General features: G+C 42.6%; 1 protein-coding gene and 1 long non-coding RNA gene across 2 annotated transcripts in view; both read left to right on the forward strand.

Moving 5' to 3' along the window:
- The first annotated feature begins 392 nt into the window (after positions 1-392).
- On the forward strand, positions 393-10,659 carry LOC117243705. Its single transcript, XR_004495525.1, has 2 exons — positions 393-10,137; positions 10,444-10,659. It is a non-coding gene; the product is annotated as an uncharacterized LOC117243705 (long non-coding RNA).
- A 3,740-nt stretch (positions 10,660-14,399) lies between these two features.
- Positions 14,400-15,396, forward strand: part of LVRN (laeverin) — a 37,517-nt gene continuing 36,520 nt past the window's right edge. The window contains exon 1 of the mRNA XM_015615553.2: positions 14,400-14,992. Coding sequence (XP_015471039.1) covers positions 14,400-14,992 — 593 coding nt within the window. The remainder of the gene's footprint in view (positions 14,993-15,396) is intronic.

Raw genomic sequence — 15,396 nt, forward strand, 5'->3', positions numbered from 1 at the left:
AGTTATTAGTTCATTAATTCAGCAGTCTAAACACAAAGTTTAGAAGGCAAAGTCATATCACTTACAGTAATTTGGCTTTATCCCAGTAATCATTATAAGAAACAGTTTTGTTATGCTAACCCACAGTTTGGTCCTTGCCAGCCCTTGAAGATCTAGATTTTAACTGGGAAGAGTTTCATGCTAGATTATCACTCAGAAAATGATACTGCACAGGCATTGACAATCTTTACATGGAAGTTAGAGATGCAAATAATTCACTAAATATGGATGGAAAGGAGGAAATTATCATTTCATCATTGCTTCTCTTTTTCCACTCTAGTTCTTCTTCAAGGGGTTGGGGCTGGGGGGCTGGGTGCTGGGGGATGGTTTATATTCTTTTTCTTTGCTCTCACAGACCATAACATTGGCTCAGCACAGGAGGGGGTGAACAGCTGCATGAAGGCAGGAATAAACAGTCAAGACTGAAGAAGGACAGGAAGTTTTAAAACCAGTGCTGTCACTAGAGACGTGTAAGATGAAATTGCACCTTCCACAGAGCTGAAGGTTTCCTGACATACCAGAACTCTCACAGAGACATTCTGTGTATGTGCATATATCACATGCCCAGAAAGCACAGAGCTGGCTGCAGCAAAAAATCCAACTGGTGAAAAAGTTCCAGCATTTCTATCTATTCTTCTTTTCACTTTAGTTGAAGGGTCTTTGCTGAATTCTAAATGCTTCACTTCAAATTCAGAGCTTTGTAGTTTGTTTGTGCCTTTTTAAAATAGTTGTATTGGTTTAGATATAGTTTAAGTTTCATTTCATTTAAGTTTCATTAATTATCATTTTATTATATATCTGTTAAAAATTATTTTATTAGAAGTACTGTAGATATTTTACAAATAAGTATATTAAACTTTATTCAGTAAATTAATTACAGAGGGTAAGAAGTGGTAGTCATTATTCAATTGTTCACCATTTCATAGTATTATTTCATATTTCACATTTTAATTCATTTTAAAAATGATAATATGACTATATAGAATTAAGACGTGAACAATTTAAAACACATTTCAAAATTTAAACAACTTGGAAATTATAGTCTTGAATTTTTTTATAATTTTTTTTTTAACTTCTGAAGTGTTTTGCTCTATGTTAAGTCAGAAGTATCACTTTAATATTTCTCACCAAAATTAGTGTTTCCTGTGTTTTGCTCAAGAAACACACATATTCTACCTCTGCCATGTAGCATTATTTGCCTGGGTAGGTATTCTAGCTAATACCTGTACCTGTGAACTTCTGTCTGCAGTGGGCAAGAGTAAAGCAAAGGATGCAGCCTTGAGCATGCCACCTCAGTTGTGGCAGGCTTTTGAAGAGTTAAGTAAAGAAACAACAGAATAAAAAAAAAACTCAGAGGAGAAGGAAAAAAACTGTGATATCAGCATGCTGGAGGCAAACCCCTAGTATTATTTTGGTAGTTACAGTCTCTGTTACTGATTATTTGGTGCTTACCTGTTTTTGTGGACCTCAGCAAGCTGTGCACTTGCACAGCTTTTCTTCATTTCACCAGATGGTTCCAGTGAATTTTATGGTCAAGATCTGATTCCTGGGGCTATTAGAGGGACTTTCTCTGTGGTAAGATGCTTACTTAGCTCTACCCATTTTCTGATACTGCAGTCATTTTGCTGTGGCAATCAATTTTACATAGAAGAGGTTAGATTCTTTTGGAAACAACCACAAAAACTTCCTCGGTTAATTAGAGAGAAGTATGTTTGCATGAAGCATTCAGTGTAAAAGTTGTAACATTCGACCTCTAATAATTTATTTTTTGGTTTTGAGGCAACAGTCTTTCTACAGACATTAAATCATGTAATGCAAATAAAGGATCAATCATTCAGAATTTCCCCTCTTTTTTTCCACCCCTCCTTTTGGAACACTATTGTTCCAGTTCTCTGATTATTTGGACCATTCCTGGAATTCTTGCTTTTAATTTAAAAATTTCAGAAATGTTGTTGTGCAGCTTGTATGCATCTTTTTTCATAATTGCAAATGAAAGAACTTTGCTGACAGAATTTACAATATAGAATAAAAGAATCTCTAACTGTCCTAACCAACTGTGTATGTTCACATTCAGTGTTTTCTTTTGAGAAAACCATGTGCGTAAGTTGTGGCATTTTGTGAAGGTATCCTGAGACCTAGTTCAGTGTCAGATAGCAGAAAAGTAATAATGTGGATATACTCAGAGCAGCATGATGCCAAACTTTTAAACAGGCATTATGAGAAATATATGCTCCTTTAGCTGGCAATATATATGTTAGAGACAGATGGACACCTTCCTTTTACCTTTAACATTCATACTTCTACGCGCCTTCACATCACACTTCTTTCCAGTTCCAAATCTGTCACTTAGTTCCCACCACATGACCTCTTTCCCCTTCTGCAAATTCAGGAAAGCCCTTTTTTGGCACAGCAGTCATGGCAATGGCAAGTGTTGGTGTGGCAAACCACTACACTGGTCATGAGCAGTGCCCTCAGATTTCTGCATGTGAGGCATTCATACCTGGCAGGTTAGGTGGTACATGAGGCAATAGGCTCCTTTTGGTGTCTGTGACCCATTTTCTTCAGACTGCTGGTAAGTAGTATTTCACAATGTGGATGATAAAAATTGTGAGTTCCTCTACAGTACTGGATATATAAGCACCACTCTAATGAGAGCTCAGGCAAGGAAAACTAATGGATGCAGAAGTGAAAGATGTCTCTCCTAAGAGAACTTTCAGCTTGGCCCTATCTTCCCTATACAGTGGTTCATTGTCTCATTGAGCCCTGAGCTTCTGGGGTAGTGGGGAACCTTCCTGAACTGACCCTCTCTGATGGTACTTAGAGATACAGCATGGCAACAGAGATATCAATAAACACAGTTGTTAGGCAAAAGAGCTTGTTTGCAGCTTTATGAGGACAGTCATGATATTAAAATGAAGTTACCATTCCCCATGGTAAAGTCTTTAGCTCTTGCCTACTATGATCACATCACTTTGTTTTAGGGTTGACACAATGAGTTTGGGAAGAGTACTGAGATAATTCTTGGGATACACTCCAAGCTTCATTATTTCTGCTACATACCCACAGCAAGGAATCATTAAGATTTTTGAAGCAATTCCTGACTGCCATTTTATGATACAATAAAGTATGTTTATGCAACTGAAGTGTCTATTATGTGAAAGAAGGAAAAGAATGATTAAGCAATGTAACAAAAGTGGCATACTGCCAGGGCTTTGGCTCACTTGCACTTTTTATAAATATAACTGTGTTAACTAAACTTTGAAATATTTTCTTAGAAAATATTGTCAGTTTGACACATAAAATCCACAGAAAGTGACTGTATGCAGTAGTTCTGATTTTGAGGTGGAGTCCTGAATAGCTGCCTTTGGTTCAAAAAGTTTGTTTGGGATATTTCCCCTAATATTCTTTTGAAAAACTACTTCTTGTTGTAGAAGATTCTCTAGCAAGGGGATTAACCCCATAATATACAGAATGTGATCAGAGGGAAATAAAGAGACTGAGAATGGCGTGAGCAGCCATTATGGTGACAGTAACTTGGTGTGCATTACCATTCAAACATAATTATTTAAGGGAAAGTTAATTACCAAGGGAAAAGAAGACTTGTACCAGGAGAAGCAGCTACTGAAGAGGTAATGGAAGGGGCAGTGCTCTTTCTTTGTAAGGTGGATTGTCCACTGTGCTCTGTATTGCTTTTTACACTTAACAATGTCTTCCTGGCCCAGAGAAGTAGTGGTTAAATACTCTGTACCCATATGATACCAAATTAATTGCATTGCTGTCTATATAATTTCTGGACTAGGAGCCACCCACTCTCTTTTTTATTCCTATGACAGCATTGGCCAGGGATTATGATCCAGAGAATTGCAGAAAGATGTTGAGATGAGATCTGCATTTTCCCTTTGTGCTTCCTAAGTCTAAATGCAGTCAGGATGATAGGGGTCAACATTGGAGATTTCCATGTATTTTGAAATTAAATTGGACAGATTATTGTAAAGGTTTGGGTTCTAATGTATTCTTGTTTGTATCCAGCTTTAAGAAACTGGTCACAGATATCTCTTTGTTCAGCACAGGTGAAGTGTCTCAGCCTTCACCTGCACAATACTTGGGGGAAATCTTTGCTGAATATGTTTTAATGTAATCTGTGTGATATAGGGGTATCCCAATTACGTGTTGTGTGTCATTTTTACTTTGAAATGTGTTATCTCTGATCCGACCAAGGTTCAGAAAGGGGAATCAGCAAAAGATGTGTAATGTTACTCTGAAGAGTGGTTTCCAAAAATTTGCTGCAGTAGAAGTCCAGTGCTGGTGTCATTTTTTGACAACCCTGGAATTATTTTCTTGGCTTTCACAATTCCTTCCAAAATCATTCTGTGTTTTAGTACTTTCACTTTCCTTGTTGTTCTTTCTTCTGCATTTTGTCTTAATTTATGGAAGAATACCCTCAGGGTATTTATAAACTACCTTGGTTCAGGGTAGTTATAAACTACCTTGAGATGAGTAGTTGCTGCTGATGTGTACTCTCTATCCTGAGCTTCATCTTTGTCTATCAGCCACAGCAGGAAAAACCTTTCCTGTGAAGTATCTGTTTATAACCTCTAAGGTGCCATCAGCTGAAGCAGAGTATGGAACAGTAGTCAACTGAAGGGGAAAGAGAACACTTTGTTCTGTTACAGAAAGGAACACTTCAGAGTTCACATTTTATTGGCACATACATTATTTTGTGCACATGGTGAGGGAAGAAGTCATGCAATGAGGGACCAAGGGAATATTAAATGAGTCAACGGATTGAGGAGGTGCTTGAGGAGAGTAATCAAAACCAGGAGAGTTTGTTACTTCAGAAAAGGAAACATTACAAAGAATAGACTATTCATCCTGGACATCATTTGAAATGTGCATGAAATGGGTGTGGGTTTGGTAATAAAAGCTGAACTTGCTTGACAATCTTCCAATAGCTTCCCATGAGTTCCCAGAACAAAGTTATTTAAAACTTCTCTTTTATATATGAGCCCATGATAATCCTGGTATAGTTACGTTGGACATTTTCATGGGCTTTGAGGTTTATCTCTCCTGAAGTGTCAACTTCAGGGGGTGGGGCATGGATCTTGTGGGGTTCCATTTTAAAATCTGATTAAAATAGTAGCTGGGATCATACATCCTTCATTCCTGTCAGATGTGACCCCTCTGTGGAAGAAATTTAAGATCCATTCGTAATGCAAGGGACAGGAAGTGAAAATGTGTGCATGTCCTGTGATCTGTGATGTGTGCAGTGGTCCCTCCAGAACCAGGTGGACTGATGTGAGGACAAGGGTGGTGCATGATGGCTGTGAATGAGATTTAGTGATGTGCTGGTATTTAAGATGACTCCAAGTCAGTATGATACCAGGGCAGTATAGGAATTACAGTGAGCCAAAGAGTTCCTTCAAGATGTGAATGAAACCAGTTTGGAACCACTGTGAGGTAAGAGTATTAAGGACTAAAGTTCACCAGAAAGACATCAAGAGTTTTTCTCTCCAAGTTACCGAGTGTATTATCAATTTACCAGAAGTCACTAGCTAACCCTTTAACAAATAATTCTGGCATGTGAGATCCAGTCACCGCAGCAGATCATCTCAAAGGCTTTCTAGGTGGTGGGAAGGGAAGAATCTTAGGGCCCTTCTTGAGTGGCTAGCACTACAAAACCATGCTCTTTTGCAGTGTTAGCACTGAGCATCTCATGGCCTGAAGCTTTGAATACTTTTCCAGGATGTCCTTGCCTTTTCCATGGTATTTGTTTTGGTTTATCTGCCTGCTAGGCTCCCCTCTTCCCTTACCTCACTACTAGATTTGCTAATTTCACTGAAGAATGTGGCTAGCAGCCCAATTCTGTATTTTATCAATGTTATTCTTTCTGTTTCCAGAACAAACTAATAACATATGTTGCATGCACCCAAACATTCTCAGGTTTAACTTGTCTTAGTTTTCAATCATTCTCAGTTGTGGGTTGGGTTTTTTTTTGGCACAGAGACTGTTTCTGTCACCCTTGTACCAAACACAAAGAGTGGGATTCTCCTTTTTGTGACACATCCCTCATAGAGATTTGATATGGTTTAGATTGATCATACTGGTACAATTTCCTCATCTTGGCTTTATAATAAAGCTAGCATTCCTGCAGTTTGGGTCCATGATTCAGAAATTATCCCCTGAATGAACCAGTGGTGTAGCCTGATGCCTTCTAGGTCCTGTGTCTTCCTACCATTTCTCCTCACCTTGCCATCAGCTTGGAGTCTTCTTCTCACTGATCTTCATGTCACTACTGCCATCTTCCTCAGAGGTGCATCCTGACTGTGCTCTCCTAAGACTTTTCCCATATCATCTCAAAAAACACCACAGTACACTTAGGAGTTGCTGGCATGAGTCAGCCTGCAGTCCCACACAACCATACTAAAACAAAGATCAGAAATACTTCCCAACTTTATTATTATTACTGAGTTGTTCTCAATGGCATCTACTATATCATTAGCCCTGAAAGAAAATCCTGCTTTTGTAGCTCTAGCTTTTCCAACACAGACAAAAGCACTGAAGTGTTGTATTAGGGTTCTTCTTTGTTTGCTTCTTGGGGGTTTTGTTTTGGGTTATTTCCTTGGGGGTTTTTTTGTTTGTTTGTTTAATATAAAGAAATACCCAAAGGCTCACCCATATCCTTTATTCTGTTGTGACCTTTTCTGTACCAAAGACAGTGTCTAGTAGTTAGCAAAATTATTATTTTACACACATTAATTTAAAGTGAAAAATGTATTCATATTGTATTGTGAGTAGGGACGTCCTATTCTGCATCTTATTTTATGACACATTCTTTGTAGAAAACTGATTTCTACAAGAGCTCAGGGTGCATTTCCTCCTCAGGTACATCCATACAAATGATTTATGAGTTATATTTTGTAATTTATTTATTTTGAGCCTCTTCCATGATGCATGTTTTCTTGAGACAGGTCATGTGTCACCAAGTGTAAAGATTTGCCAAAAATATTGTAACTCCTTTCCAGCCAATCACACAGGCTTCAGAAGGGATTTTATTTTAATTGTCTCATTGGATCAGAGCATTTGGAGATAAGATAAGGCAAGATTTAGGGTTTGTCAGAGCAAACCTAGCAAGAATAAATTAAGAGCTGCAGTGGGATTGCAAGGTCCACCACAGCAAGAATTCTAAGCAGGTACTCTGAGATTCCAGAAGAACATACTAAGGGGTTAAACTGGAGACCTGCTTTATTCTGTTTATAAATCAGGCTCAAACCTTAGTACATTTCCTCCAAAGGCCTGCCAGAAAGAGGCCCTGGAAAACAGGCTGTCTAGGGTCTGTAGGGATATACAGAGCTCTGGCCAATTTGATCACAAGTTGACACATAGCCACGTTCTGCAGTGAAGCACAGGTTTGTCGGACCAATAAAGAAGGGAGTGTTTTGTGAACTTCTTCAAGAAGTCTATCTTTCAAAATATGATACCTGGAATCTGGGGATAAAAATGATGTGTCAGCTTTATATCTGTTGGAGTCTTGGGTGTTTAAGTCTCTGTCAGCATGGGAATTCCCACCAGTAATCTTCAGGTCTGACTGGTTTAGTGAAGAATTTAATGGGAAGAAGAGTGTGGAGGAATAACTGTAGTAATTTCTTAGTAATTTTTGAAAATCTGACACATCTCAAAATGTGGCAAACAGTTTATAATCTTAGAGGACAGATTTAAAACAGTATTTTGAAATGTGAAATATATATACTTTTTTGTTGTTTTTTTGATGATGATGAGCCAGCAGGGCTTGCTGTAGATGTGCAATGATAGGGCTCTCTTCAAAGCTAACTCCCACCACAGAAAAATTAAGCAATTTCTTAGGAAAACGGGCTAAGAAAGATTAAGCTGACATTTACAGATATGGTAACCCTAAAGAAGCAAAGCTGTCAGTACCAAGTCCCCAAAGCATGTGCATTTCCAGGGAGTTAACTTTGGATCAGTTGTGATGTCCTGGACCTCTCTCTTCTGTATCCTGGACTGAATGCCCATCAGTGGCTGGTGTGCACAATGTGCCCCAGGAGAGAGGCTTCAAAAGGCCTGACAAAGACTGGGCATGCCCCACTCTTCTGGGCAGCTGGACTGGCTGCCACCAGACTACTGCAGATGAAGAGGTTATTTCCAGCAGGAACAGCCATGGCTTTCTCTTCTGCTCTCCTCCTATCCTAACAGGAAAGGAAGCCAGATGCACTACGGTTCTGCTTATTTCCCTTTCAGCTCCCTCTGCATCTCTAGGGCTGAAGAAAGCTTTGTGAAGCATTTCCTGTACTTGGCTGTTTCAATCTTAGGCTTGCATACCATCCAAGAGCCCTCCTTGCAGCCAAAACAGATGAAATGGGAAGAGACACATGGGTCCTTGATCCAAATCCCTTGGTCCATCTCCATGGGTGAGAAAAAGTTTACAGTATCCCAATACATCAATTTTTCAAGTTTTACTTGATATTCCTCCTAGAGAGCTGATAAATTTCAGTATGACAAGCACTCAGGGGACAAGTACTACATTCCTGGTTAAATTCAGTGAAGCTCTCAGAAAAAATAATGGGCATCTAAAAGGTTGTAAAATATATAATAAAAAGAGCCAACGATTTTTAAAATTACACCATTCATCATGTTAAGCAATATCAATCTACTAACCACTTCCATGCAGTCAGGTGGGACGCAAGCCTGAAAATGTTGGCATATTTGGAGAAAAGCTGATACCTCTACAAGTTGTTTTTAAGTACAGTAATAATCAGAAAACATTAAACTTCACAAAAGAAGAAGTTAAATGGTTTCTGGAACAAAGTTTCATGGATACACTCATCCTTTTTTTATTAAAACTGCAACAATTCTCTTTCAAAACTTCATTCCAGAGTGCATTGTTCCAATGGATTTTTTTCTTGCTAAGCAGACTGATGAAAATGTGATGTTTCCTTGCCATATAATCTCAGTTGCAAGACTTGGTTCATCAGTTCTATAGACTGCCTGCCAAAACTTCAAACCCAACTGATAGTATTCACCAGCTAAAAAAAAAAACCAAACCAACAAACTTATAAAAATGCAGCCTCCTTAATTGTCATCTTCTGCTCATATTCTGGTTAGTGGCTTTCATATCAGCTGTGTGTACTTCTTTGTTCTGTTCCATAGTGTTCTGTGGATCTCTTCATGTTTCCTCGAAATGCTTCCTGTCCCTCCCTGACGAGGAGGAGGTGCTTTTCCCATGTTTCCTACCTTCAAACAGGGCTGCAGGTCTGGCTGGCTTCTTTGAGCACACTCAGCTCTGTGGAGGGAATCTTTAGCACTGTGACTCTGCTCACGAATTCATCTTTATCCTATTTTACCCACACCGTTTAGGGACTACTGTGTTGTCCTCCACAAGCAGAAGTACCCAAAGAAATATGGTTTGCTCCAGTGGCTATTCTTTCTCCATTGGTGAGAGCTGTTACTCCTACCCAGCTTTTGCTCTGCAGATCCAAACCATCCCAATAGTACACAGATCTACAGAGGCAGTCAGCAAGGCCCTGGTAAACAGCTCACAGCTGGCCCATCAGATGAGAACGGAATTTACAAATTTTTGCATGGTTTTGTTGTCTGCAGGACAGAGGTGGCCTGTCAGTCTGAAACACCAAGGAATATATTTTAATTAAAGCATGGGTTAAAAAACCCTTCTAGCTATATATAGATCATAGATCATTAGTAATAATGGTAGTATTTCAAGCATGCTTCCCTGCATAAAACTTTTTAAATAGATGTATAACTTGTGGTGAAAGGACTTGATCTGCTCATACAGTGACCACCACAAAATGACACTTCACTCAAAACCATGAAGCTGAATTTTCAATTTCATGGTTTTTTGATGACATTGAAATGCTTGGTCAAATGTGACCCTTGTAAATTTGAAATCTTCTCCACATTGCCTTTCTGTATTGCACTGTATTGGCCAATTAAGATAGTCTTGTCGACACAAATACAGATCTATGTTCAGTTGCTACTGTGACAATTTTTAAACTGTATATCCACTCACAGCTACAGAGGAATGAACAAAGTCTCTTGAGGGCAGAAACAGTGGAACACAGTCTGATGGTGGGTTTGGCTTCTGCTTGTTTGTTTGGGTTGCCTGTTTGTTTGCTTTGTGTTTTTGTTGACTTGGTTAGGCTTGTTGATGTTTTTTTCTTATTAGGGAGAGAAGCAAGTACTTCTTTCAAGTCTGGCTCTAGTTATGTGGTAACAAGTATCAGGAGTGTTGAGTTTGATACTGAAGATACATACTCCATAAAGGATGACATAAAGTATTCATCCTGGGTCCATAGGAAGGCTGAGAACTTCTTAAATGTGTCCAGACAGAAAATAAAGCTCATGCTTTGTTAATCTGTATAAACTTATTTGCAGCTATGCTAACTGTGCATGGTCACCTGTAGCTCACACTTCCTACTTCAGATGGCTGTGAAATATCCTGAATTTGAACCTTCAGAGCAATGGTGAAAGTTCGATCTTCAGCGTCTTCCATGGAGTAGCTCTTGCCACAGATGCTCCCAGGCATTACAACATTTTTGGCTCTGATACATTATTGTTAAAGAAAGAGAATAAATTATGCAGAACAAATTACACTTTGTGAAATGAGCAAACCAAGTTTTTTTTAAAAAAAGCGGGGCTGGATTTTACTGTCACATGGATTCCTCATGCCTAGAAGTTCTGATCATGTAAATGCAGAAGAAATCAGGCACTTTCCCAAAATCTGAAGAAGAAACAAGATCAGTTCTATTAAAAACAAAATTTCAGGAGTGCTGATCACCCTCGACTGAAAGCTGGAATTGCCATATAAGCCATCACTCATTCTCATATTAGAATGAACAAACCACTAAGAATGTGATTGAGGGGATCATCTTTCAGCATAAAAATCATTTCACATTGCTTAAACATGTGATTATCCTTTTTTTTTTGGCATTCAGTAGATATGATTTATGATGACATTACAATACTTTTTATGCAAGCAATACTATTAGCCTTAAAATATTGAAAAACTTTAGGGTCACTGTAACATTTTGCTTCTTGAAATGTGTCAAATTTCTTGGCCAGCTGCCACAGGTGGTGGAAGTGTTGTTTACCTTACTGCACCTTAATAAACAGTAGATGCCATGCTGTCAGATGTGACCTTTCTCTGTTGTTCAAAATTTAGGGGACACCAATAGTACTTTGAACAGCTGGTTAGGATGGCACAGACCCCATCATCTGAAACAAGATAGTAAAGTTTGTCAGATGTTTTAGTGCTCTGCAAAGCAACACATGTCTGACTTCTATTATAACAGGTGATTTGTTTCTACTTTCAGATATGTATTAAAAGCTTCTTCTGACTTAAATATAAGCCTCCAGTTTCTGTCCAAGGCCAGGATTTGATCTGTGCTATGACCCATGTAAAAAAGCTCTGCCTTGCTTGCCATGGTCAGAGTGCCTGGGTCAGAGTGTCTAGGATCTCCTGCATCTTTAGCTCCAGGAGCTGAATAATTCAGATTCATTATGAATTATTATTCATAATAATTCAGATGTCTTAACTTTGCAAAGTTCAGCAGACGGGATGAACTGTAATATTTGCACCAGAAGCTCCTCACATGTTTTGTACTGCATGCAAACTATTTTCCCACTTCTAGCATTCCCTGGTATAAATGTTCCCACCAGGAGGGAAATGACCCATCAGTCACTTTGTGAGATTATAAATTATTTGAGAGGAAAAGGTAGTTAAACAACACTTTTGAAAACATTTAGTGTAAGTCATAACTATTGTGGGTTTATTATGTGTTAATGGAGGAAAGTAGCAGGTTTGAATTCTCCACTGAAAACAAGAGAAAATAAAGCATGTTTTACAGACATGAACTGTAAACTTTGAAACATATCCCACACTCTTAATAAGGGCAACCTTCCCATGGGGTCTGCACTACTTATCACTGAAAAGTTCTGCTTCTTTTCACAGATGTGGAATGAAATGCCTCAGTTTTAATTTTGCCTGTGCATTGTTTTGAGGAGTTCAGTGATGAGAATGGCTTTACTGAACAGTGTTGAGGATGAATTAAAAAAAAAAATATTGGCAAACGGGACATGGAAATCCTCCTTAATTTTCTACAGTATCTGTGCTCTTCTTCCCATCATGTCCTTCTCTGTAGTGCTATCTTTTCTATGCTGGTCTTCCTGGGAGCACATTCTTCTTACATAGTCGCCCTCATGTGTCAGTGCTTCTTCTATGGGATGGACCAGCTCTTTGGACTGGCACAACAAACTGTTTCCCAAGTGTACAGTGTAGACAAAAGGAAGAGATATTTTCCTAAACATTTGAATATATTTTCTGTGAAATATTTAAGTGACATGCAGCAGGCCATACTTTTTGGAGGGCAGTAAGCTCAGGGCTGCACGTCTGGCAACCTCCAAGGAGTTGTCTGGAGATTATTGTAAAGTCTTAATAGAAGAGCAATTTGATGGATGTGGGAAAATATGCTAGGAGAAAAGGAAGAGGCTGATGATGTGCAAGATGAAGAGTAAAATTACGTGAGGCATGTGCAAGGATGATGGGTTAAATGGACAGAGTGTAAAGGTCTGAACCAGGGAAACAGAAGAAGTCCCTGTGGGATGGGAGGACTTGGTTAAATGAAAACCAGTTGAGAAAAGAAGCATGGAAACAGAAATATGCAAGTCAAGCTGTGTGAAAAAAGATAAGGCAGGTGAACCAGCACCAGAAGACAACGTGTTGTGAACCTAATGGGCAACATCAGCAAAGGTACTGGGACAAGGTGAGGCAAGAAGAGTGGGAGAGGTACAATCTGTGGAACAGGCTGTCAGAGGGTATTCCCCCATCCCTCAAGTGACAGGAAAACAGATGATAATCTTCTGCTGGAACATGAAATTTTCACAGTGCAGTGGCTTAGAGCTGTTCCCTAGACCTGGAACAGCCAGCCCAGCTGTACCCAGCATAAGGAAACAATATCTGTGTTCTGTATAGGACAACAGGAAAAGTTATTTCTCTCAATTAACAACTAACTTAGAAGGAGATACAACCTTTGGAGTGAGATCATTGAAGTGAATTTGCTTTACCTCTGGTGACATAGCAGACTGTAATACCTAATCCAAAGCCTCAGTATTGCAAGCAGAGATGTTTGGTGTTGAAGGTGACTCTTGTGCAGACTGCAAGCCCCAGGAAATTATCTTGTGTTCAAGACAATGTGGGGGGTGTGTGTTGGTTGGAAGTAAATTCAGTAAATTAAAAGGAAAAAAAGGGAAAAAAAGGGGGGAAAAAAAGGAGAGAGAAACCCAGCTTGTAATCCTGTTTACAAAGTGTCTGAGGCAGTGGCACCCAAGAGCCACTGTTCCTGGCTTCTGCTCCTGTTAATGCATGGCTCATCTTGATTTTAAAAAGGAGCTACAACTGAGGAAAAACACCAGGAAACTTTACAAGGTTTCATTTTTCAATCTTGCTGGCAATTCGGCCCCCACTGGCAAACACCTTGAGTATGTGTTTAAATGGGAACACGGGAGTAATCCTATTGATTTTAATGGGGTTAACTGCATATGAACAGGACAGTGATGTTTATAGCCTCAACTGAACTATGCAGGAAATGAGACTCTAAACTATTTATTAAAAACTCACTTTGGTCGTGCCTTTATGTACCAAAGACTTTTCAGACTTGATCATCTATCATTGTAGATTTCCCTTGAGAACAGATAATGCCCTTACCGCAATACTTGCGCTCCTCAGCGACCCCGCCATTTTCTCATCTTTTCTCCTTACGCAGTGGTAAAAGACATAGAAATATTTGTGCGTTTTTGTTTTGTTTTGTTTTGTTTTTTTTTGCATGGGGAGCCCCCACCACCGGCCCGACGGTCTTCTCTGGTACCAGAGCTTTCTGAGAGAGAAAGAGCTCCAGAGCCCGGAGACGCTGCCCTGCACTGAGACACGGCCGGGACCACCGGGGGCCCGTTCCGTCTGTCCGGGCAGCATCGTTATCCCTCATTCTCGGTGGGACCTCGGCATCAAGCATCTCCGGCACACCCCTCCGCCGGAGCGGACATAAGGAGCGGCTGCTCGGCTGCCCACCGTGGCGTTTGCCCCGCAGGCTGCTGAGGCAGACGGGACGGGGGCAGCCGGCAGCTTCCTCCGGCTAAGGCTACCGCGCCCCGCTCCCCGCACGGGGCCGGTGTCCCCGGCCCGCCCGCCCCGCCGGAGCAGCCCTTGGCGGAGAGGTTTCCCCGGGACGGGGGCGAACCCGACTCCCCTGGCCCGGCTCGTCCCGCCCTCGGGCGCGCTCACTCCCCCGCCCCGTAAGTAGCGGCGGCCGCGGCCGTCGGGGCGCAGAGCGGCGGGGATGGGGACCCGCTCCGGGGGGCTCTACGTGGGGCGGAGGGCGGCGGCGGCGGGGGCCGCGCTGCTGCTGGCGCTGCTGGTCGCGCTGCTGGCGCTCTCCGCTCTCTACGGGCGCTGCCGGCAGGAGGAGGAGGCACCGCCGCCCTCGCCCCGCGCCCCCGGCCCCGCCGCCCCTCCGCCGCCCGCTCCTGCTGCTGCCGGCTCCCTTCGCCGCCTGCCCCTCCACCTCCTGCCGCTCCACTACGACCTGGAGCTGTGGCCGCGGGTGCGGCCGGGCCAGGAGGGGCCCTTCGCCTTCAGCGGGCAGGTGAACATCACGGTGCGCTGCCTGCAGGACACGGACGCGGCGGTGCTGCACAGCTCTGGGCTGCGGAGCCGCGGCGCCGCCGTGCGCGGGCCCCTGTCCGAGCCGGGCGCCGCCGTGGAGGTGGCGGGGCTGCGGCAGGACGAGGCCGCCGAGGTGGCGGTGCTGGAGCTCCGCGGCCGGCTCCGGGCCGGGCGCCGCTACGTGCTGCAGCTGGGCTTCCAGGGCCCGCTGGAGGAGGACCTCGACGGGCTCTTCCTCACTCGCTACACCGACCGGGGGCAGAGCAGGTAGGCGGCGGCGGCCGCTGCGGGAACCCCGAGCCCCTGAGCCGACGGCAGCGGGGGTGCCCCGGCCTCGGGTCGGGGTGTCCCGTGCCCTGGGGGCTGCGGGAGCTGGTGGCACGCCGGGCGGAGCCGCTCGCTGCCCGGGCCGGGAGAGGGGGCTGCTCCGCACGGCCTCAGCACCTCCCAGGGTGGCTCCAGAGGAGGCGAGCCGCAGACTCCGGGCTGTGCCCAGGCCGGCTGCTCTGCTCTCCGGAGAGCATCGGCCCGGCTGCCCTGGCTCTCCGTCGGCAGGTGACTTCACCTGCAGCTCCGGCTGGACATCTTGTGGTATCTCAGTGCCATTGGCTGCAGCGAGGGGTCGGGCAGTACCAGTGCCCAGTGCCTGGGAGATGGAGTCCGTCTCAGAA

Source organism: Parus major, chromosome Z, assembly GCF_001522545.3.
Source record: "Parus major isolate Abel chromosome Z, Parus_major1.1, whole genome shotgun sequence".
Taxonomy (NCBI): Eukaryota; Metazoa; Chordata; class Aves; order Passeriformes; family Paridae; genus Parus; species Parus major.